The 25,909-nt window shown below is 40.8% G+C and overlaps 1 protein-coding gene across 1 annotated transcript; it reads left to right on the top strand.

Annotated features, from left to right (window-relative positions):
• The first annotated feature begins 10,714 nt into the window (after positions 1 to 10,714).
• agtrap (angiotensin II receptor-associated protein) lies at positions 10,715 to 21,301 on the top strand. Its single transcript, XM_083939956.1, has 5 exons — positions 10,715 to 10,850; positions 12,094 to 12,128; positions 12,326 to 12,434; positions 15,234 to 15,444; positions 20,268 to 21,301. Exons 1-5 carry the CDS (start codon positions 10,824 to 10,826, stop codon positions 20,387 to 20,389), a joined length of 504 nt encoding a protein of 167 aa, XP_083796082.1. The 5' UTR covers positions 10,715 to 10,823; the 3' UTR covers positions 20,390 to 21,301.
• Positions 21,302 to 25,909: the final 4,608 nt, after the last annotated feature.

Here is a 25,909-nt window from a genome sequence, read left to right as displayed (position 1 = left end):
ACACACAAATCAACCACAGAGAGACACAAGGTGACCACAAAGAGACACAAAACTACCTTATAGAGACACAAATCAACCACAGAGAGACACAAAATGACCACAGAGAGACACAAAACAACCTCACTGAGATACAAATCAACCACAGAGAGACACAAGGTGACCACAAAGAGACACAAAACAACCTCATAGAGATTCAAATCAACCACAGAGAGATACAAAGTGACCACAGAGAGACACAAAACAACCTCATTGAGAAACAAATCAACCACAGAGAGACACAAGGTGACCATAAAGAGACACAAAACAACCTTATAGAGACACAAATCAACCACAGAGAGACACAAAGTGACCACAAAGAGACACAAAACAACATTATAGAGACACAAATCAACCACAGAGAGACACAACATGACCACAAAGAGACACAAAACAACCTTATAGAGACACAAATCAACCACAGATAGACACGAAGTGACCACAAAGAGACACAAAACAACCTCATAGAGACACAAATCAACCACAGAGAGACACAAAGTGACCACAGAGAGACACAAAACAACCTCATTGAGAAACAAATCAACCACAGAGAGACACAAGGTGACCAAAAAGAGACACAAAACAACCTTATAGAGACACAAATCAACCACAGAGAGACACAAAGTGACCACAAAGAGACACAAAACTACCTTATAGTGACACAAATCAACCACAGAGAGACACAAAGTGACCACAAAGAGACACAAAACAACCTTATAGAGACACAAATCAACCACAGAGAGACACAAAGTGACCACAAAGAGACACAAAACAACCTTATAGAGACACAAATCAATCACAGATAGACACAAAGTGACCACAAAGAGACACAAAACAACCTCATAGAGACACAAATCAACCACAGAGAGACACAAAGTGACCACAGAGAGACACAAAACAACCTCATTGAGAAACAAATCAACCACAGAGAGACACAAGGTGACCATAAAGAGACACAAAACAACCTTATAGAGACACAAATCAACCACAGAGAGACACAAAGTGACCACAGAGAGACACAAAACTACCTCATAGAGACACAAATCAACCACAGAGAGACACAAAGTGACCACAAAGAGACACAAAACAACCTTAGAGACACAAATCAACCACAGAGAGACACAAGGTGACCACAAAGAGACACAAAACAACCTTATAGAGACACAAATCAACCACAGAGGGACACAAAGTGACCACAAAGAGACACAAAACAACCTCATTGAGAAACAAATCAACCACAGAGAGACACAAGGTGACCATAGAGAGACACAAAACAACCTTATAGGGACACAAATCAACCACAGAGAGACACAATGTGATCACAAAGAGACACAAAACAACCTTAGAGATACAAATCAACCACAGAGAGACACAAAGTGACCACAGAGAGACACAAAACAACCTCATTGAGAAACAAATCAACCACAGAGAGACACAAAGTGACCACAAAGAGACAAAAAACAACCTTATAGAGACACAAATCAACCACAGATAGAAACAAGGTGACCACAGAGAGACACAAAACAACCTCATTGAGAAACAAATCAACCACAGAGAGACACAAGGTGACCACAAAGAGACACAAAACTACCTTATAGAGACACAAATCAACCACAGAGAGACACAAAGTGACCACAAAGAGACACAAAACAACCTTATAAGACACAAATCAACCACAGAGAGACACAAGGTGACCACAAAAAGACACAAAACTACCTTATAGAGACACAAATCAACCACAGAGAGACACAAAATGACCACAAAGAGACACAAAACTACCTTATAGAGACACAAATCAACCACAGATAGACACAAGGTGACCACAAAGAGACACAAAACAACCTCATAGAGATTCAAATCAACCACAGAGAGACACACAAATCAACCACAGATAGACACAAAGTGACCACAAAGAGACACAAAACAACCTCATAGAGACACAAATCAACCACAGAGAGACACAAAACAACCTCATTGAGAAACAAATCAACCACAGAGAGACACAAGGTGACCACAGAGAGACACAAAACAACCTTATAGAGACACAAATCAACCACAGAGAGACACAAGGTGACCATAAAGAGACACAAAACAACCTTATAGAGACACAAATCAACCACAGAGAGACACAAAGTGACCACAAAGAGACACAAAACTACCTTATAGAGACACAAATCAACCACAGAGAGACACAAAGTGACCACAAAGAGACACAAAACAACCTTATAAGACACAAATCAACCACAGAGAGACACAAGGTGACCACAAAGAGACACAAAACTACCTTATAGAGACACAAATCAACCACAGAGAGACACAAAATGACCACAGAGAGACACAAAACAACCTCACTGAGATACAAATCAACCACAGAGAGACACAAGGTGACCACAAAGAGACACAAAACAACCTCATAGAGATTCAAATCAACCACAGAGAGATACAAAGTGACCACAGAGAGACACAAAACAACCTCATTGAGAAACAAATCAACCACAGAGAGACACAAGGTGACCACAGAGACACAAAACAACATTATAGAGACACAAATCAACCACAGAGAGACACAACATGACCACAAAGAGACACAAAACAACCTTATAGAGACACAAATCAACCACAGATAGACACGAAGTGACCACAAAGAGACACAAAACAACCTCATAGAGACACAAATCAACCACAGTGACAGAAAGTGACCACAAAGACACAAAACAACCTCATAGACACACAAATCAACCACAGAGAGACACAAGGTGACCTCATAGAGACACAAATCCACCACAGAGACAGAAAGTGACCACAAAGACACAAAACAACCTCATAGACACACAAATCAACCACAGAGAGACACAAGGTGACCACAAAGAGACACAAAACTACCTTATAGAGACACAAATCAACCACAGAGAGACACAAAATGACCACAGACAGACACAAAACAACCTCACTGAGATACAAATCAACCACAGAGAGACACAAGGTGACCACAAAGAGACACAAAACAACCTCATAGAGATTCAAATCAACCACAGAGAGATACAAAGTGACCACAGAGAGACACAAAACAACCTCATTGAGAAACAAATCAACCACAGAGAGACACAAGGTGACCACAGAGACACAAAACAACATTATAGAGACACAAATCAACCACAGAGAGACACAACATGACCACAAAGAGACACAAAACAACCTTATAGAGACACAAATCAACCACAGATAGACACGAAGTGACCACAAAGAGACACAAAACAACCTCATAGAGACACAAATCAACCACAGAGAGACACAAAGTGACCACAGAGAGACACAAAACAACCTCATTGAGAAACAAATCAACCACAGAGAGACACAAGGTGACCATAAAGAGACACAAAACAACCTTATAGAGACACAAATCAACCACAGAGAGACACAAAGTGACCACAAAGAGACACAAAACTACCTTATAGTGACACAAATCAACCACAGAGAGACACAAAGTGACCACAAAGAGACACAAAACAACCTTATAGAGACACAAATCAACCACAGAGAGACACAAAGTGACCACAAAGAGACACAAAACAACCTTATAGAGACACAAATCAACCACAGATAGACACAAAGTGACCACAAAGAGACACAAAACAACCTCATAGAGACACAAATCAACCACAGAGAGACACAAAGTGACCACAGAGAGACACAAAACAACCTCATTGAGAAACAAATCAACCACAGAGAGACACAAGGTGACCATAAAGAGACACAAAACAACCTTATAGAGACACAAATCAACCACAGAGAGACACAAAGTGACCACAAAGAGACACAAAACTACCTCATAGAGACACAAATCAACCACAGAGAGACACAAAGTGACCACAAAGAGACACAAAACAACCTTAGAGACACAAATCAACCACAGAGAGACACAAGGTGACCACAAAGAGACACAAAACAACCTTATAGAGACACAAATCAACCACAGAGGGACACAAAGTGACCACAAAGAGACACAAAACAACCTCATTGAGAAACAAATCAACCACAGAGAGATACAAGGTGACCATAGAGAGACACAAAACAACCTTATAGGGACACAAATCAACCACAGAGAGACACAATGTGATCACAAAGAGACACAAAACAACCTTAGAGATACAAATCAACCACAGAGAGACACAAAGTGACCACAGAGAGACACAAAACAACCTCATTGAGAAACAAATCAACCACAGAGAGACACAAAGTGACCACAAAGACACACAAAACAACCTTATAGAGACACAAATCAACCACAGATAGAAACAAAGTGACCACAAAGAGACACAAAACAACCTCATAGAGACACAAATCAACCACAGAGAGACACAAGGTGACCACAGAGAGACACAAAACAACCTCATTGAGAAACAAATCAACCACAGAGAGACACAAGGTGACCACAAAGAGACACAAAACAACCTTATAGAGACACAAATCAACCACAGAGAGACACAAGGTGACCATAAAGAGACACAAAACAACCTTATAGAGACACAAATCAACCACAGAGAGACACAAAGTGACCACAAAGAGACACAAAACTACCTTATAGAGACACAAATCAACCACAGAGAGACACAAAGTGACCACAAAGAGACACAAAACAACCTTATAAGACACAAATCAACCACAGAGAGACACAAGGTGACCACAAAGAGACACAAAACTACCTTATAGAGACACAAATCAACCACAGAGAGACACAAGGTGACCACAAAGAGACACAAAACAACCTCATAGAGATTCAAATCAACCACAGAGAGACACACAAATCAACCACAGATAGACACAAAGTGACCACAAAGAGACACAAAACAACCTCATAGAGACACAAATCAACCACAGAGAGACACAAAACAACCTCATTGAGAAACAAATCAACCACAGAGAGACACAAGGTGACCATAAAGAGACACATAACAACCTCATAGAGATTCAAATCAACCACAGACAGACACAAATTGACCACAAAGATACACAAAACAACCTCATAGACACAAATCAACCACAGAGAGACACAAGGTGACCACAAAGAGACACAAAACAACCTTATAGAGACACAAATCAACCACAGAGAGACACAAAGTGGCCACAAAGAGACACAAAGCAACCTCATTGACACAAACCAATCATAGAGAGACACAAAGTGACCACAGAGAGACACAAAACAACCTCATTGAGAAACAAATCAACCACAGAGAGACACAAGGTGACCACAGAGAGACACAAAACAACCTTATAGGGACACAAATCAACCACAGAGAGACACAAAGTGATCACAAAGAGACACAAAACAACCTTAGAGATACAAATCAACCACAGAGAGATACAAAGTGACCACAGAGAGACACAAAACAACCTCATTGAGAAACAAATCAACCACAGAGAGACACAAGGTGACCATAAAGAGACACAAAACAACCTCATAGAGACACAAATCAACCACAGAGAGACACAACATGACCACAGAGACACAAAACAACATTATAGAGACACAAATCAACCACAGAGAGACACAACATGACCACAAAGAGACACAAAACAACCTTATAGAGACACAAATCAACCACAGATAGACACGAAGTGACCACAAAGAGACACAAAACAACCTCATAGAGACACAAATCAACCACAGAGAGACACAAAGTGACCAGAGAGACACAAAACAACCTCATTGAGAAACAAATCAACCACAGAGAGACACAAGGTGACCATAAAGAGACACAAAACAACCTTATAGAGACACAAATCAACCACAGAGAGACACAAAGTGACCACAAAGAGACACAAAACTACCTTATAGTGACACAAATCAACCACAGAGAGACACAAAGTGACCACAAAGAGACACAAAACAACCTTATAGAGACACAAATCAACCACAGAGAGACACAAAGTGACCACAAAGAGACACAAAACAACCTTATAGAGACACAAATCAACCACAGATAGACACAAAGTGACCACAAAGAGACACAAAACAACCTCATAGAGACACAAATCAACCACAGAGAGACACAAAGTTACCACAGAGAGACACAAAACAACCTCATTGAGAAACAAATCAACCACAGAGAGACACAAGGTGACCATAAAGAGACACAAAACAACCTTATAGAGACACAAATCAACCACAGAGAGACACAAAGTGACCACAAAGAGACACAAAACTAGCTCATAGAGACACAAATCAACCACAGAGAGACACAAAGTGACCACAAAGAGACACAAAACAACCTTAGAGACACAAATCAACCACAGAGAGACACAAGGTGACCACAAAGAGACACAAAAAACCTTATAGAGACACAAATCAACCACAGAGAGACACAAGGTGACCACAAAGAGACACAGAACAACCTTTTAGAGACACAAATCAACCACAGAGAGACACAAAGTGACTGCAAAGAGACACAAAACTACCTCACTGAGATACAAATCAACCACAGATTCACAAGGTGACCACAAAGAGACACAAAACAACCTCATAGAGATTCAAATCAACCACAGAGAGACACACAAATCAATCACAGATAGACACAAAGTGACCATAAAGAGACACAAAACAACCTTATAGAGACTCTCCGTGGTCACTTTGTGTCTCTCTGTGGTTGATTTGTTTCTCAATGAGGTTGTTTTGTGTCTCTCTGTGGTTGATTTGTTTCTCAATGAGGTTGTTTTGTGTCTCTCTGTGGTCACTTTGTGTCTCTCTGTGGTTGATTTGTGTCTCTATGAGGTTTTTTTGTGTCTCTCTGTGGTCACTATGTGTCTCTCTGTGGTTGATTTGTGTCTCTCTGAGGTTGTTTTGTGTCTTTGTGGTCACTTTGTGTCTCTGTGGTGGATTGTGTGTGTGTGTGTGTGTGTGTGTGTGTGTGTGTGTGTGTGTGTGTGTGTGTGTGTGTGTGTGTGTGTGTGTGTGTGTGTGTAAATGTGTAATGTGTAAAACTCGCAGTGCAGACCGTGATATGAAGACACCACCCCCACTGAGGAGGAACTATGAAGAACTCAGCTCAAATGTTTTGCTAATTCGCAACAATGTCATAGCTTGAGCTAACCGTTTTCATGTCAACTCACCTGCAGCACTAGTTGACGCCTGGTTGTTTCTGAATGAATCCTTGATTTTTGACCATTTTGATGCACTCTACTCCAGCATCTGCTTCTTCTTCATTCTGGCCTTTTCAGCCCCTCCTTTCTCCTTTCTCTTCTTGCCCTCCATCAGGTGTAACTGAGCAAATCAAACACGCAAATCCGATTCCTTTTTGACTGTAAGAAAATCCACTACTTCAACCTTGCCTGCTCTCTCTCTGTCTGACAGCGACTCATTCATCCCCATTCGTTCATTGAATAAACGCGGAGCGATCATTGGAGCGATACGTGGTTCCCATTTCCCTGTCGGCTTTGCTCCGACCATTCTACATTCATTTATGAACAAAAAAACAAGTTCAATCGATAGCCATTTTATATTTGGGGTCATGAAAGTTATGTAACGTCTGAATAAAAATAATTCGATCAAGATAGGAGGTTAAACAAAAATCAGTAGGCTGGATTAATGAGAGTGAGTGTGACACTGTAGCAACCATGAGTGAGATGTAAAGACTTAACAAGTGTTATATAAAGTGGTTGGATATCCAAGCTCCATATCTGCAGTTTATAGAAATATCTGAGATTATGACAAGAATGTGCCTCCGCAGAGTTTTAACTCAATGGGCAAATCTTCCATTTGGCAAATGGCCATTTCGCCCAATAATCCATCCATGAACCCTACTGACTGTTGTGATATTTTAGTTTCGTATCATAGCATCATCATTAAGTCAAAATTGTTACATGTCTAATAATTTAGTTTATGACCATCAGCCTCAGCGCACATGGGAAACGATGGAGACACCTGGAGAGGCGTGATTGGGAGGAATGGCCTCCCTGATCTAAATCAGAGCGGTAGTTTGTTATTAGACTTTATTGCTTGCCACGGATTGTCTATAACTAACACCATGTTCGAACATAAGGCTTCTCATAAGTGTACTGGGTACCAAAACACCCAACGCCAAAGGTCGATGATTGATTTTGTGATCGTATCATCTGATCTGAGGCCGTATGTTTTGGACACTCGAGTGGAGAGAGGGGTAGAGCTGTCAACTGATCACCATCTGGTGATGAGTTGGGTCAGAGGATGGGGGAAGATTCTGGACAGACCGGGAAAACCCAAATAGGTAGTACCGGTTAACTGGAAACATCTGGAGGACGCCCCTGTCCAAAAGATCTTCAACTCAGACCTCTGGAAGAGCTTTTCTTGCATCCCTGTGGAGGTTGGGGGCATTGAACCGGAGTGGGCAATGTCCAAAGCTTCCATTGCTGAAGCTGTGGAGATAAGCTGTGGCCTCAAGGTCTTAGGTGCCTCATGGGGCGGTAAACCTTGAACACCATGGTGGACACCGGTGGTCGGGGAAGCTTTCCGACTGAAGAGGGAGGCCTTCTGGGATATGTTATGCCAGAAGACTCTGGAGGCAGTTGCAAGGAACCGCCAGGCCCGAAGGGCTGCAGCCTCTGCCGTGTCAGAGACAAAGCAGCGGGTGTGGTGGGAGTTGGGAGAAGTCATGGAGAAGGACTTTCGGGCAGCACCATGGTTCTTCTGGAAGACCATTCAACACCTCAGGAGGGCGGAACGGGGATCCTTCCAAGCTGTTTACAGAGGATCATTGTCAATATCTCTGGCGGAAGTCACTGAGGTAGTCAAACAACTCCACAGTGGCAACGCCCCAGGGGTTGATGAGATTCATCCAGAAATGCTGAAAGCTTTTTGTTGGGAGGGGCTGTCTTGGTTGACATGTCTCTTCAACATTGCATGTAAGTCTGGGACAGTGCCAAGTGGCAGACCAGGGTGGTGGTTCAAAAAGGGGGACCAGAGAGTGTGTGCCAATTGCAAGGGTATCGCACTACTCAGCCTCCCTGGTTAAGTTTACTCCAAGGTGCTGAGAAGGAGGGTTCGTCCTATAGTCAAACCTCAGATTGAAGAGGAACAATGCGGATTCCGTCCTGGACGTTGAACAACGGACCGGCTCTTCATTCTCGCAAGGATCCTGGAGAGGGCCTGGGAGTATGCCAATCCAGTTTACATGTGCTTTGTGGATCTTGAGAAGGCCTGGGGAGATACTGTGGGTGGTGCTGCGGGAGTATGGGGTAAGGGGGTCACTTCTGTGGGCCATCCAATCTCTGTACACTCAAAGCGAGAGCTTTGTCCAGATCGTCGGCAGTAAGTCGGATTCGTTCCCGGTTGGAGTTGGCCTCTGCCAGGGATGCTTTGTCACCAATCCTGTTTGTGATTTTCATGGACAGGATATCGAGGCGTAGTCGCGGTGGGGAGGGGTTGCAGTTCGGCTGGGGAGCTCGTCTCTGCTTTTTGCAGATGACGTGGTCCTGATTGCATCGTCGGTCTGTGACCTTCAGCACTCACTGGATCGGTCCGCAGCCGAGTGAAAGGGTTGGGATGAGGATCAGCACTTCTAAATCTGAGGCCATGGCTCTCAGCAGGAAACCGGTGGATTGCTTACTCCGGGTAGAGAATGAGTCCTTAACCAAAATGTAAAGGAGTGAGGGGACGATGATGTGTGAGCTTGCAGTCACTTTACTGCACCGTTGTGACGAAAAGAGAGCTGAGCTGGAAGGCAAAGCTCACGAACTACCGGTCAATCTTCGTTCCTACCCTCACCTATGGTCATGAAAGTTGGGGCATGACCGAAAGAACGAGGTCGCGGGTACAAGCGGGCGAAATGGGTTTTCTCAGGAGGGTGGCTGGAGTCTCCCTTAGAGATAGGCTGAGAAGTTCAGCCATCCGTGAGGAATTCCGGGTGGAGTCACTGCTCCTTTGCGTTGAAAGGAGCCAGTTGAGGCGGTTCAGGTGCCTCCCTAGGGAGGTGTTCCAGGCACGTCCAGCTGGGAGGAGGCCTCGGGGAAGACCCAGGACTAGGTGTAGAAATAATATCTCCACACTGGCCTTGAAACGCCTCGGGATCCCCCAGTTAGAGCTGGTTAATGTGGCCCAGTAAAGGGAAGTTTGGGGTCCCCTGCTAGAGCTGCTGCCCCTGCGACCCGATCCCGGATAAGCGGCTGGAGATGAGTGAGTGAGCCTCAGGTCTACTTTGTATTTATTAGCAAACTTTGAGCATGAATATGTTAAAATAAGATGGTGAATTTGGAAAATAGTATACCTGTTGTCTGTTCTGTTGCTGTGCTAAAAATGCTGTGTATCATATCTTCAATTAAAGGGTTAATCTTCAACATAGATTGATAATTGATTTAACATTAATACAAATTACTGCTTGTATCAAAATGATCTATCAGTCACTCTGAGACATTTTCATGTTATTTTTCTCAACTGACAATAAAAATAAAAATGGCAATATAAACAACTATAATTCTTAACAAACTATAAATCTTGTAGTATTTTCTATCTTGTTTTCTCTCAGATAATATATTTGAAAGGCACGCTACATTCCTGATCATTCATAGTGAACCACAGGAGGGACGCTGTGGTTTCTTTCTGCAGCAGGAGGGGGGAAGATGGAGGGGTGAGGATGGTGTGGGAGTCACATGGGAGGCGGTCAGGCTGCTGTCACATGGTTCGTGTTTGCCGGCTGATCTGAAGAAAGGAGGAGTTTTGAGGGAGAAGTTTGTGTAAGAAGAAACAATCCGCGCAGCTTTTCATGAAGCTCCTCTCAACAAGTTGAAACAGTGAAACGGATCAAATCAAACAACTTGTTATGGAAATCCCTGCCATAAATCTAAAGGTGAGTTTGCAGGATTTTACTTGATTCAGAGTTGCAGGTGTGGTAGCTTAGTGTTGTATAAAGACTGTTTGCTAAATGATGTGATGATGTCAACTTGTTGGTAAATCCTCTGTGTGGCAACTACATGCTTCTGGTTGACACACACATCACAGAAAACTAGTGACATACATCTTTACTGGAGTTGTTAAATAGTCGAAAAATGAAACCACTAAAATGTGTTAAAAGTGCATTTAAGATCATAGATACACCGCTATAGCAGGCCTGTGGAGAGAGGAAAATACATTATTGGATGTTAGAAACGCAAACAGTGATGAATCTGCTCATTAAATCAGATATCAACAAGCTATATTTTTTGTACAGTTTGAACAAATACCAAACAACAACTGATGCTGATTATGTGAATTTGAAATACAATTGTTTTACAATTTTGAATTAATCATCACATGGAACAAATAAAACTGATATCCTGTCAGGCATTTCTGATTCCTCCACTTTACAAATCAGAGGCAGTTACTGTTCTGTGAAGAACATATGTAAATGAACTGATGCTCACATGTCCTGTCCCTTTTAAAGGGGAAACACATTTCACTGAATGATGCTTTTTTGCTATTTTTAAAGGCTAAAAATCAGTTTGAAAAACTCTTAAAGTTTTCTGATTTCTTCATAATTTGAGTTAATAAAAACCGTGCCAGTACTCTGTGGAGCCATGAAATCAGTTATCCTGATTCAGCTTCACACTTCATGGCAGATACAAACGGATCATATGTTTTACATTTAGTTCTGCAGTTTCTGGCTCCGTTTGTCAGCTAACACAACTAGCATCTGATGAATGATCATTTTCAGTATCAATTAAACGGCCAATATTCTTATTTATTTATTTAACCTTTATTACACCACACAAACATATAACAATTAAATTAAACTTTTAAGATTTTAAAACATAATTCAACATTCAAAACATCTACAGCCAGATGTGACGGCTTCCAAGTCTTTTAACATCAAATTAATTTTCAAATATTGAATTGATTTAAGATAAAGTGAAGTATGTTAAAGCAGACCCCTTTACAGTGATATACACCAGAGCAAAACAAGAAATTCTCATTCACTCACTTTTACTAAATGACTGATTGATTGACTGTAACAAATTGTAATTTTCTGTGGACTGACTGCAGACTGAAGCGTCCTAGACCACAGGAAAAGTATTAAATATGTATTTCTTTCTAACACTTGTCTTTTATCATAGGCCATAGTACTGGTGCACTGGCTGCTGACAGTATGGTGAGTGTGAGCACAGGTTTTTTTTCCACAAACTTGAGGAATTTCTCTCCTCTTCTGGCACAAACACACACACACACACACACACACACACACACACACACACACACACACACACACTGATTCAGGCCTACTCTTTCACCTCCACGTTTCATATTTGTGTATTCTTGATATGTGACTGACTGTTGTGTTTGCTCCAGGGGATGCATGGCGTGGCTGCCCTCCTCTTTTGCTTGGGGGAACTTTGGTGTTTTAGCAGTTGGGGTCTGGGCCATTGCACAGAGGGACTCCATAGATGCCGTGCTCATGGTGAGTGTTTTCTTCTTGATTCCTTCACGTAGGCTGCAAACTTAACATACAGGAGTCTAACTATAGGCACAGTAATGCGTATCCATGCTAATTTGTCTGCGAAATCTAGGCCGATATGTGAGCGCCCCTTTGAGAAAGAAAGACTTCCCTTAACTCAGCAGAGAGCACAGTGATCGAGGCGTTCATGGTGTGTCACTTTACAGCACCAAGAGATCACACAACACATCGCATATCACACAGATGTTTAATGCATGTCTAATGCAAGTTTCACAATCATAAATACTTATTTTAAAGGGACAGTTCACCCCCCAAAAAACAAACAAAAAAATGTATTTATCCTCTTACCTGTAGGGGTATTTATGAATTTAGGTTTTTTTTGTTTTCCAGTGTTTGATATCAACCATAGAGATGTATTCCTTCTCTCAAATATAATGATACTAGAGGGGACTCAGCATGTGGTGCTCAAAGCGCTGACCTACATTTGAAAAGCAATGTCTTTTTCCAGAAATGATGAACCAGATATTCAAGATAATCAAAATCAAAATATAAATGCAACACTTTTGTTTTTGCTCCAATTTTTCACGAGCTGAAAGATCTTTTCTTTGTACACAAAAGGCCTATTTCTCTCAGATTCTGTTAGCGAGGTGTGGCATATCAAGATGCCGATTAGACAGCATGATTATTGCAAATGTGTGCCTTAGGCTGGTCACAAAAAAAGCTTGAAACTCTCAAATGTGCAGTTTTACACACAGCACGATGCCACGGATGTACAAGTTCTGAGAGAGCGTACAATTGGCATGCTGACTGCAATTCTCAATTCTCTACTATAAGCCATCTCCCAAGTCGTCATGAGAGCGATAACATTAGATCCTCAGTAACAAACTAATATCCAACCAGAATTTTGTTTCTGACGTTCAGTCATCTGCGCTATTTAAGTGCTTGGATATGTTTCCATCAGGACTGAATTTATGAGTAAATGAAACAGGGTGTCTGGTTCTGTAAGAGGGAGGAGACACCGAGAAACTCAGGGTTTGTTACCACGGTAACAGAGTTTAAGTTGGCTTTTTTTCTGGAACAATGCAGATTGTCTCTTTTCTCAGGGTTAACAAACTGAGAGTCTTCACTAATCCTGTTTTCTGAAACAGGGCCCAGGACTGTTAATATCTTGAGTAACATTTCATGATCATTGGAAACAGACATTGAGGTTTAGCCTTGAGCACCACGAGTGATGTCTAGTTCGATTATATTCACACAATCATTCATTCACACCAATCTAGATTGATAAATAACACTAAAGATAAAAGGAAAAACTTTTATTACTGATATGGGGGTGAACTGTCCCATTTTAAGCCAAAAAATTACTCAATTACTCTACCCTAACTCTGAACTACGATTCATGTTTCCATGGTAACACTCATAGACACCTGCTTACCAGTGAGCCCCAAATTCAAGATTCAAGATCCCTTTTATTGTCCCAAATTTGGACTGCGCCTCCACCCAGGCTGTATCCATAAAATACATTTTACATACATAAAACACAAGAGTAAGACAGGGAACAAGAAACATCTGAGAACATAATAATAAAACACACACTGATGCTAAAATAGATTTTAAAAATAATGCTTGGTCTGTTTCCATCTAGATTCCATCCTCATTAATATAAATATATTTTTATTTAAGCGAATAAATCTATTTAATCGACAAAAAAGAGGAAACCCCATAATTTGTGGGTTCTGAAACGAGTAATGAGAAGGAAAATAGTCTTTAGTGAGTGCAGTAACCTGTGACTGTGCAGCAGTGAGGACACTGTGAGTATCAGCACTTCTGCAGGTGTGCATTGAGATCATATGCTATTGGAAGGTTTTATGTCTTCAAGTTGTCTGTCCAACTGACCTATTTCTTTGAATCTTAGGAACCACTGAAGGGATGTCCACTTTTGTAGGTCAAAGTTCACTGTGTCCTCACAAAACACATTTTTGTCCATAGCTCGAGAATTCCTTTGCTAATTATGACAACATTTCACACAGATGTCTCACAGAATAAAACGAAGTGATTTTTATTCAAAAGGGGTTTCAGTTCATGAGTCAACGCCAGAGACATATGGTTGGATACTGAATTGGTATCCATGTTTTGCCCAAAAATACATTAATTTTATTAGATTTCTTTAAAGTCTTGATTGATTGATTGATGTGTTTTATTTTTAGAGAGAGGGAGAAGGAGAGAGAGAAGTGGTTTCTCTCCCACCAGAGGAAAATAGGTGTACAGTTAAGCCGTTTCCGATCATAGCAATTCTAAAAACAAAACATAAAAATACAAATCAGACAATATAACATCTTGTTTAAAATAACTCACTACCAGTTCTGCTGTAAAGTGAAGAAGCAATTGGTCATAATGTGCCATATTTTTTGTCAACTAATCACATATTTAAGGAACATTTCAGTTTTTTTGGTGTATTATTTTCACCCCAACCCATGGATTTAGCTTTCCTAGATATTAAAGGCCAATGAGAGATTTCTAAATGCAGTGTTTTCTTTCTTATTTCCTGCCTTTCTCATTCCTCCTGGCAACACTTAGGGTTTTATCTAATTTCTCCTCAGAAATCTCTTTTTTTTCAGGAGGAGAATGACTTTATTTTTCACACACGTGTTGTAAGGAAATATTTCCCTGTGGTCTAATTACAGAGATATGTTGGCACTTTAGAGCATGAAAGCACTTTCCATACTGACATATTCAGTAAGCCTGACACACCATCTGTGTCCATAAAGACATTTTTTTTCTCCTTTTGTTCTTTTCTTATAGTTCCTGATGGGGATGGTTGTGACGGTATTGACCGACATCGTCCATTTTGGCGTCTTTTACCCGCTGAATGACTTCGCAGCGGAGGGTGGAAGAAATGTGTTTCGCTTCAGTGCAGGAATGGCCATCCTCAGCCTGCTGCTCAAACCTGCGTCCTGCTTCTTCGTCTACCAAATGTACCGCGAGCGTGGGGGAGATTACAATGTTAATTTTGGTAAGTGACATGGGGAGATGATTATATATTCCACTATAGGGCTGGTTATGAAGAAGAGTGGGGACTGCACAGGTTTTTAAGCTCTGGTAAACAAATGATCAGGAATTTAACCACCTAAGCATGATCTAATTCCCTTTTGAGAAGCAGATTACACAGGAAATAACTCATTACATAGCAAAATAAGGTTTAATTGAGCGACTACATGCTCAAATATAATTTCAGAACCAATGAGAAGTATCTGAAGTTTCCCACTCCCCTCAACAAAAAAGAAATCCCCAGCAATGAGTATGACCAAAGCTGGAGGAACGGTGTGATGCTTGTGTCCAGAGGGGCTTTCAGATCATCCCTATGTTGTTTTATGCTGTTTGTCATGAAAGGCCTGCCAAGTGCAACACACACTGAAAGAACTCAGTGCTAAATCACTGGCAGATGATTCCACAGTCAAACTAATTAGTTACAGTCACAAGACTTTGAATATCAGAGCTGTGGTTCAGCCGGACAAGGAAATCATTTCTCCACGAGTTGTTTATGACATTTGTGTGTCATCTTGGAGACCAGTTTATGTTGCATGCAGGGACATATTAAACCCATGCAGGCTGAAAAACTCATGATCTGCAATAATAGAAAACCAGCACAGTATGGATGTGAGAGAAACAAACATGGAGTCAGCATGTTTGTCAAATAGAGATTTGTGTGACGTTCTTGACCGTTGGGTATCTGTACTTGTGGGCAAACAGTTGATAAGTGCACTTCTCCCATTGAGGGATCAGGAGATATTTAAGATGTGTTCTTTGATTAACCATGTGTGGCTATTGATTTCTGGGACTTTGACTCTCTCTACTGAGAGCTTTCCCATCAGAAATCCCACTGAGCTGTGAAGTCTGCTGGACTCATGGCTTCATCTGTTTGGATTAACCAAACAAGGTTGCATTCATTAATTGTAGATTGTTGTATGATTTGATGATAGCAATGACAATGGTCCCATATGGGAAGCTTTTCTTGCCTTCATTAAAAAGAGCCAATATGACACATATAAACCAGGAGGTGGGGCGTTTCATTCATTATTAAATGTCATATTACCAGCTAAAATAGTAATTTATCACACAATACTCAGAGGAAAGTAATGAAATTTCTCCTGCATTGCGACCAACACTGCAGTCTCCTGACTGTTGGGAGGATAATTGAATATTGATGAATCTGCTCCCTATGTGGTTTTACTTTAACGCCACACGCAGCAGGTTCATCCATTAGACTGTGATGCTGCCTTGTGACTGATGAGTGCAGCTGTGTTTGTTGCAGACAATGTGTGTTTTAATTGCTGTCTGATTGAGTAGCTGGCATTAACATGGTTCCCTGCTGCACCGAGCACTCTGGGAACCAGGCAATCAGGGGCATGTGATTCATTGATTCAGGCAAAGGCGGGGATCCCTGCTTTTTGATTTGTTGACCTCTTATGCTGGTTTTAAATCACTCTGGTTTCGTGTTTTTATTTTTAAGACTGAGCGATCACACATTTAACATTCTATCGACCGTTGGTTCACAAAAAAACAAACCCAGAAATCCAACTTATTTAACAAGTAGAATTTTGGAGAACCATAAAACCAATATCGGAATGATGATGACGTAATAGGTCCCCCTTATCTCTAACGACGATTGAATAAAACACACGTCAATGCATCTTGTTGCCAACAGCAACCGTTACTGTCGAGCCCTGCATCCAAAACACAAGTGAGCGTTTCATTGTAGCCGTTTAGTTTCATCTAGTGTCCATCTAGTTTCATCCAGGGCAGAGGAGGCTGAGTCAACGCAGTCAGGGTAATTTGACGACACATGCTCCAGACTCCCGCACAGAAACACGTGAATTTATTTGTATGTCAATATGAAATCGGGGAGATTAACAGAATAAATTGCCAATCGGGGACAAAGCAGGAGAAAGGGTTAAAAATTTGTAGAACCTGCGAAAACTTATGAGTGAGTGGACACAACCAACTCAAGTTTCTATCTGTGGTTATGAACATACAATAAAAGCGTGTAATATTGTTTTAAAACCCATTCAAATTACAAAACAGCCCAAATTCATCTACCAGCCAAACATAATAAAAAGTAGCCCAACCAGCCCAATATATGTAGCACTGATTGTGATGTGAACTGTGTTAGAACGTAGACATAGCAACAGTATCTAATGGTGGGGGGGACTTAGCGAACTGTTATTACCTGCTCTGTATTTCCTCTGAATGTTTTCAGCTGACTTGTGGGGATGCAGTCAGTTAAACTTTATTTCCCTGTTCTTTTCATGCATGTTTCTTACCTCACAGTCTGTCTTGCTGTTTTTTTGTCACGTGAACACTTGTGTTGTTGCATGTTTTCCCTGTTTATAATTTGACTATTTGTCTTGTTTCTCTTCTCTTCTCTTCTCCACTGCTGACCTTTGACCTCTCAGACTTAGAGACCTCTGTGGACAGTCGATGCACTACGGATAGTGCTGACAGTGCCTTTATTGCCCGCCGCTATTGATTCCCGGCTTCTTCCTTTTTTTTACCGTTTCTCTTCAATCCTCCTCTTCCATCTTCTCCCACACAGGAAGTAAGATCACACTTCAGGCTGCAGGACAAACTGAGTTTTACTTTTCTTGGTATTTCTTTCCCAGTTATAATCATGTTAATGTTCTGTAGTCCATCTTTCTCTGTTTAGTCCTTTAGATTAATTCATCTGTCAGTTCTCCATCAGTCCTCCCATACCTGCTGTAGCTGTGTTTGTCAGTGTGTTTGTATTCACGTCTATTGTATTATGAGTTCATATGTTTCTGAAAGTTTGCATCTATGTATTATTCATAATTTCTCTCCAGACACCTCATTTGTGTTTGTGTATTCTGTTTGCATATATTTAAAGCAGAGCTGCATGATGCTGCAAATTCTCAAATCAGCGTAATTAAAGTAATGTTGACTTATAATAGACAATGAATGTGACCTGTTTGAAATGCACCCTCAGACTTGAACTATGGAAGGTTTGTCAAACAACACAAAGCAGCGTTTCTTTAGAATTATTATGTGTTTTTATGCTTTTAAATAAATATAATAAACATCACAGTTGTGCAGCGTTAGTCAAATTAATATATACTTTTGCAAATCGTCCAAAGCATCTGTAATGAAAGTGTTGTTGTTTGGTTAGCATTAATTTGTGCATGTTTGTCACAGTCAGAGGACTCTGGGCCATGCAGATTTAAGAGTAAACAGGCTTTTGAACTTCCAGAATCACGTTATTGGTATTCTGGCCAGGTTGAGTCTGTTTGTTTTAGAGTTTCATAACATTTTTCAGATGAATTATGTAAGTATACTGCTTTCATAGAATTTAGCAACAGCTAAGGGGCATTGTTCATGAGGTCAGGCAGTGGGAAAGTTATAGTTATCAATTTTAAATAGATTTTTATTAAAAAATAATAATATTCCCAATAAAATATGCCCTCCTGGGCTGGCTCCTGCATACCAAGATTATGAAAGACACCTAGCAAACACCAAAGTCAAACAAACTAACCGATTGAGGCAGCGGTAGACCAGCAACTCCCGGCTGCCGTTTATCTGCATGTACACAGTGACAGGGGATGGGCAATCCAATCCTCACTCCACTCCTCCATACTAAGGTCACCCTGGTGGTCAAAGTTACTCTTAAATGTTTAAGTACGTTTGTTTTAGCCAGCTAACTTTGTTTTGCTGTCAGTTCGTCACCCTAAGAACACATCGTCTATCTGTCTGATGACAATTTTGCGTCTGGGGACAAAGGCTAATATTTCGGGCTTTCCAGTATAGCAAGCAGATATCCTGGTGAAGACTTCCTCTTCCGAGTGGCAGTCATTGTTTAAGGTCAATTAGCAACTTAAGACGCGATAATGGAGTTGGAGTTGAGAGACGGCATTTCTATAAACAGATATGAGCATATGAATGCAGAGATATAATAACAGAAATCTAATGAAAAGCTAAATCGTTGTCTGATGATAGCCGCTGGGTTCTGTGGTGGCCTATGTGTTCCTCGTCTTATGCTCTCCATAGGGAATGTTTACTTGCAACCTAAGTCTGCTCAGACATGATTGGTAAATACTACTTGGACTACAAACCTAAATCCTGTCCCTTTACCTAAGGATTCTACATTCATATGCTGAATTTGTTTATAGAGATTTTTTTTTTCTGTGATACATATCCTGTAAAGGAATTAGACTTCATCCCCGTTGTTTGTGGTTATCACGGCTATGGACCAATCATTTGTTATAAAGTGTATCTACATTAAGTTTAAAACACCAAGGAACTTGCATGTGCAGGTTTTTGGTGTAAACTGATATTAGAAGATTCTGCTCAATCATTGATGGCGGTCTGTTTCTGTGGTCAAATTCACTTAATTTAGCCTCAGAACAAGCAGCCAATAAGTCAGTAGTGCATGTGAGAGTGATGTAATGGTAGGGATTTAATTTAATTTGCTGTTTTCTCAGTCCCCTGCCCTCAGATGCAGTATGTGCTTCACTGTATGTTGGCAAAGACTTGTTTCCAACAGTAAAATCTATATTTATCCAGAGGGGCCAGATGCTTAAGTCAATATAACAACTCTGCCCAACTGTGTCATGAATCTGTGTGTGAAGAGAAATCTGTGCAAAATCAAGAAAAAGAAAGTTGTGGTAGAATATTTCTAATGATGCCTTTCTAGTATAAACTGTTTTAATATATTGCTATATCCTTGATTAGCTGCAGTGATGCTAAGCAGATATGATATGAATAATACAATTGCATGGTAGGGGTCTTCTTCTGAGTGTGTTACAGACTTTTGGCTTGTCTCTGCAGGTTTTCCCACTGTAGCACGCAACAGAGATGCATACCAGTCCATTGATCAACAGGAGTCTTCCAGCCCTGCGAATCCCTTCAACCAGGCCCAGGACAGCAAACCAGCACCCCGGACATACTGAGAGAATCGTGCACAAGACAAAGCAGTGTTTTCCTCTCACTATTTATGCAGCAGAGCAGTGCAATCCATTCCACATTGGTCCCTGTGTTTTGTACTGTCGGTCTGCTGTAGATTGCACTGACAGCAAATTGAATACTTTTAAATCATTAGCTGTGTTTGGGTTTTAGAATGAAATGTGGCATAATTAAACCTTTTTTTTTTCTTCACAGTTTGTAAAGTTTTTGTTACTAAGCTGGCACATCACTGCTGAATAAATCGAGAGGAAACACTGCTCTACCACTCCCATGTTACTGTTGTTACCGCCCACTATTTTTAATAGAGAGGTGCTGAACGGAACTGTTGAGTTAATTTACTTTTTTCCAAGTGAGTAATTTTTACAAATGTGGCACTTACAGACATTAAGAGTCTTGTCTGTTTCGCTTTGTGACCTGTAAATTATTACATTCTCCTTGTACGCAGTATTTAATTATTACTTTCCAATTACTCTTTTGTCTTCAACACAGCAATGCTTAAAGCAAAAGAAAGTTTGTTTTTTTAACACGAGAGAACTGACATGATTGTTTAGTGTCATGCTTTAGAAGCTACCTTGTGCCTTTTGCACTTTTTCAACTCGTGAGAGCTGTGAAATCCTTTGACTGAAATTGAAATTAGAGGCCTTTCTTTTCATAACTGAGCGAGAAATTAGACCTTCATGGTGCAGTGCTTCACACAAACTCACTGTTCATTTATGTTGGTGTTCACCTATGCAAAGACCGTATTAAGACTACTGTGATCTAGCACTGTAACTAAAAATAATATTTTTGATGAAAAAAAGAGAAATATGAATCACTTTGTTTAAAAAAATGTTTCTCATTTCAAAACATTCAAAATGTGTCATTCTTATAGTTATTGTCATAAAAGTAAAAGGTTTCTAGACTGCCATGAACTCTCTTTTGTCATGTAAAACTTCTTTAAATAAATTAAAGACAACATACTGTGCAGCTTCTGATAGCGGTTTGAATGTTAGAATATGATCCTGTATAAAGCGAGCAGATATGAGGCAGTTTTATTACATCACAAATGTTAAAGAGTTTTGAGCCTTGAAATGTTCACATTTAATATTTTCAGTGAACAGTGTGTAATATCGCACATCATTCATTGAATACTGGATAGTGTGCACTCTCAGTTTTAGTGTGTAAATTACATACAGTAGGGTTGACTTAACTTACTGATTGTGTAATTTGGATTTTTTTTTTTTTACAATCAGTTCTCTTTTGAAAGTTTTCGCTTCCTGTTTTGAAATCATGAGCTACATGACAAAGCGGAGATGTGGAAACTATGTTGGTCACATGATTATCCCGACTGCAGTACCAGGGTCCTACAAGTCATAAGAGGCACCTTAATTGCTTCACGTAATTCACTTCAGACATTGGTAGTGCCATCCAAAGTGACTCTATAAAGTTCTGGACTGTATTCAGTCAGTACATAGGCCCCTACCCACATCCACAGCAAGTCAGAGGCCCCTGACTCATAACATTGCTGAAAAAAAAAAAACAAAGAGATGCAAAATGACCACATGGATTACACAAAACAAACAAAAATGACCACAAAGAGACAAAAAATGACTATAGGGATGCAAAACAATTACAACGTGTTGCTAAATGACTGAAAATAGCCACGAATGGACCACATGGAGACAAAGAATTATGACAAAGACACACAAAATGATTAAAAATAGATGTGAAATGACCATAGAGAAACAAAATGACGACATACAAATGTAAAATGTCTAAAAAAAAAATAGATGCAAATCAATTACAAAGACAAAAAACAACTACAAATGGATGAAAAATCACCACAAAGAGAAACAATATTACTACAAATGAATTTGGGTGTCAGTGGGGGGCCAATTACACGTCCGTGGGTCCTCCTCACATGAGAGCCCTGAATTAATTTAGGTTGAGTTAAGTGGTTGATACAGATTGATCAAATTGAATGTAGTCACCAGGCTTTGTCAGCTTGTTTGTGACATTTGGAAATGTAATTAGCTTTTTTTGGCCGTCCATTATTCCAACACTTTGTTCCACAGAAACATACTGTATCTATTTTTACTGCTACTGCCCAGGTTACCATGGCATTCAGTATGGATTCATAACCCCCAGAGGATGACTTCTATCTATTTCTAGACCTCCTTTTTTTACTTTTTGTCTGGTGCTGCAGTCAAGTGAAACAAGTACATTTTTGTTCTCATAAAGAAAAATAAAGCGTCATTTTTACTATATTGCTCACTTATATTTTCCCTGTGGAGGACACACACCTGCACCTGCATGTTTTCGAGTGGAAAAAGAGTGTGTGATCGATACTAGTTAAAGGGTATGTCCAATTTACTACCCCTTGAGTCAGTCTGTACTCATTGTCAGTTTTTTCATATACAGTGTTTATAGAAAGTCATGCTACCCTTTAGAAATAGTCAATTTTTTTTGTTTTACAGACTGAAATGATAGTACATTAAAACATATATATTTTTCCAGCGTGATTTACACATTTTGCCTTACAACATTCAAGTGAAAGTTTGTTTGTTTTTTTAATTCTGAAAATGAATTAAAAAAATGAAAAAGTAGAATAGCAGTGTTGGAAAAGTGATGAGTCCCTTTACAATAACTATTATAAACATTCTCAGGTAAAACCAATCAGCTTCCACCAAGTTAATTGGCCTCCACCTGACATCAACTGTGGTGTTTTTTACTTCAGAATAAAATCAGCTGTTCTTGAGGATTCCTCTCCTAGTAGTTCATGGTAACAAAAATAATTCACCATGGTTGGAACGATGCTTTCAAAAGAGCTTCGGAATAAAGTTGTGGATAGAAACAAGTTAGGAGAAGGATCTAAAAAATTTAAATTTAAAAATTTCAAAGGCTTTTATTGTGTAGAAGTGGAGGCATATGGATCCACCCAGACCTTGCCTACATCGGCCGCACCTCCAAACTGGAGACCGAGCCATGAAAAGATTGATCAGGGAAGCTACCAAGACGCCCATGGTGACCTTGAAGGAGTTACAAGTCTTAATGGCAGAGGTTGGTCGATCTGTGCATGTGACAACAAATTCACAAGTTCTACATGTTTGGCAGGATGGAGAGAAAGAGAAAGAAGCCTCTTCTGAAATAACTGTCACACTGAGTCTCATAAAAAAAACTTTTTGGGCTGAACTCTAAGCACTATGTTTGGCAGAAACCAAACATAGAACACCACCCAAAACACCCCATCCCTACAGTGAAGCCTGGTGGTGGCAGCGTTATGTTGTGGGCTTGTTTCTCTTCAGCAGGGACTGGGCAGTTGGTCAGGACTGAAGCGAACATGGATGCTGTCAAGTCCACCCGCATTCTTGAGGAAAACCTGCAGCCCTCTGTTAGACACTTTAAAATGGGCAGGTGGTTCACCTTCCAGCATGAATACGACCCAAAACACACCTCCATAAAAACAACACAATGGCTAAAGGACAGGAAGGTGAATGTCCTAGAGTCGCCCAGTCAGAGACCTGACCGGGATACTACAGAACATCTGTGGATGGACTTGAAGAGTAAAGTCCATCGCCGCTCACCACAGAATTTGACTGAACTTGAACAGTTCTACAAGGAGGAATGGGGAAATATTTCCCAATCTAGGTGCACAAAGCTGGTAGAGATCTAGCCTAACCATAGACTGTATAAAAAATCGACGTAGCCTCTCCGTCGAAGTCCGTTCTCTCAACTTGATCCCATCGCCTATGGGAGTCACCATCTTGTCAGACATTGACTCCGCCTTATTTCCTCTTACCAAAAAAGGGCATTGATGTGACTTTGGGTGGAGGGAGATACATCCATCTGGCTGATGTATAGTGAATTAGCCACATTAGCACCACCCCCCAGGAGCTAGGCTAAAAGAATATGTTACTAGATTAACAGGAGTGGGAATCAATGTTGAGCTTTTTTCCCGGGACCAGGAGAGAACAGGAGTAATTTTTTTAATATTTTGTAACGGAAGGGGTATTTTCAGAGTCAGAGCCGGGCAGAGTCAAGTGCAGGCACTCCCATGTCTCTAGCGGAGATTACACCGGCTCCGGGAGTGAAGTGCAGGCAGCATTTATGATCTATGATTTAAACTGATATTCAACACAGTACCATGATCATAGACTGTAAAACACGGACCCTCAAAGCTCGAATTCTCCTGCTGCTCAAGATTAGCATCTGTATGTGCCATCGATAGTATGTTATATTGCAAGTCATTATGCAAGTGTGGCTATTTAATTAGCATAACAGAGCTAACGTTAACACAGTGTGTTCCTACCATCTGTTTGTACAGTTGATAGAAGAGCAAACCTACTTGTCACGTGTGGAAACACCACCACACAAATGACCACAGCCCAGGTCGAGATGACAGAGTTAGCATGTTAATCCTGAAAACTAGCCTTCAAGGAGAAGTGAGGGCCAGAGGCTAGCTGTCACTCAACAGGCAGCGCCCCTAATTATTCATGAACTTTAACCTCCAATAAAATAAAAACAAGCCCGGTACAAAAAATCTGAATACCTTAATTTGACATTTTAATGTTTTTATGGGCAAATATGTGTCAATTTTTTTTTCTCTGAAGTAGATTTAGAATACAAGGGAGTACAAGCGACCAAAATGGGTTTTCTCAGACGGGTTGCATGAGTCTCCCTTAGAGATAGGGTGAGAAGTTCAGCCATCCTTGAGGAACTCGGAGTAGAGCCGCTGCTCCTTTGCGTTGAAAGGAGCCAGTTGAGGTGGTTCGGGGATGAACCCTGGGCGTTCTCTCCCTAGGGAGGTGTTCCAGGCACGTCCAGCTGGGAGGAGGCCTCGGGAAGACCCAGGACCAGGTGGAGAGATCCCGGGAAAGGGAAGTTTGGGGTCCCCTGCTAGAGCTGCTGCCCCTGCGACCCAACCCCGGATAAGCGGTTGAAGATGAGTGAGTGAGAGATTTAAAATATTTAAACTAAAATTATCTGGTCAATCCGGCACCCTTGCACATGTGGGACTCTTTGGCTGCAGCCTACAGCTCAGCCTGAAATAATCCATGCCATTAACACCGATGCCTTACAACAACAAGGTCCTAGATTTGAACTCAGGGGGGCTGATAAAAGAGGAAGCTCATCGAGACATGCCCCCCACTCTAAGTCCCCGGGTTCTTACCCTCCAGACACACCATGACCCATCTTTGCCCCTATTCATCCGGCGGCAACCGGCCCCCTTTGATCCCTCCCCTGAACCGCCAATCATCCCACCGAATACAACCCTTACCCAGTCTTTCCTGAATCCTCCAGCTGTTCCTTTTAAACTCTACTAATTGTGTGGTTTTTGTTTGTAAAGTACAACATCATGATACACTTCTGGGTACTGCAGCTGACATTCACCCTTTCCTCGCTATTCTCGCTAATGATGTCAGTGTCTGGATCTAAGCACATTTGACCTTTGAACTCACTGTAAATCACGGTGGACGAGGTCAGCAGCCAGATCTTTAAAATGCTAATCTAAGACGCCTCCGTAGTGA

Source organism: Echiichthys vipera (genome assembly GCF_963691815.1).
Source record: "Echiichthys vipera genome assembly, chromosome: X".
Taxonomy (NCBI): Eukaryota; Metazoa; Chordata; class Actinopteri; order Perciformes; family Trachinidae; genus Echiichthys; species Echiichthys vipera.
This window is presented reverse-complemented; position numbering and strand designations above follow the sequence as displayed.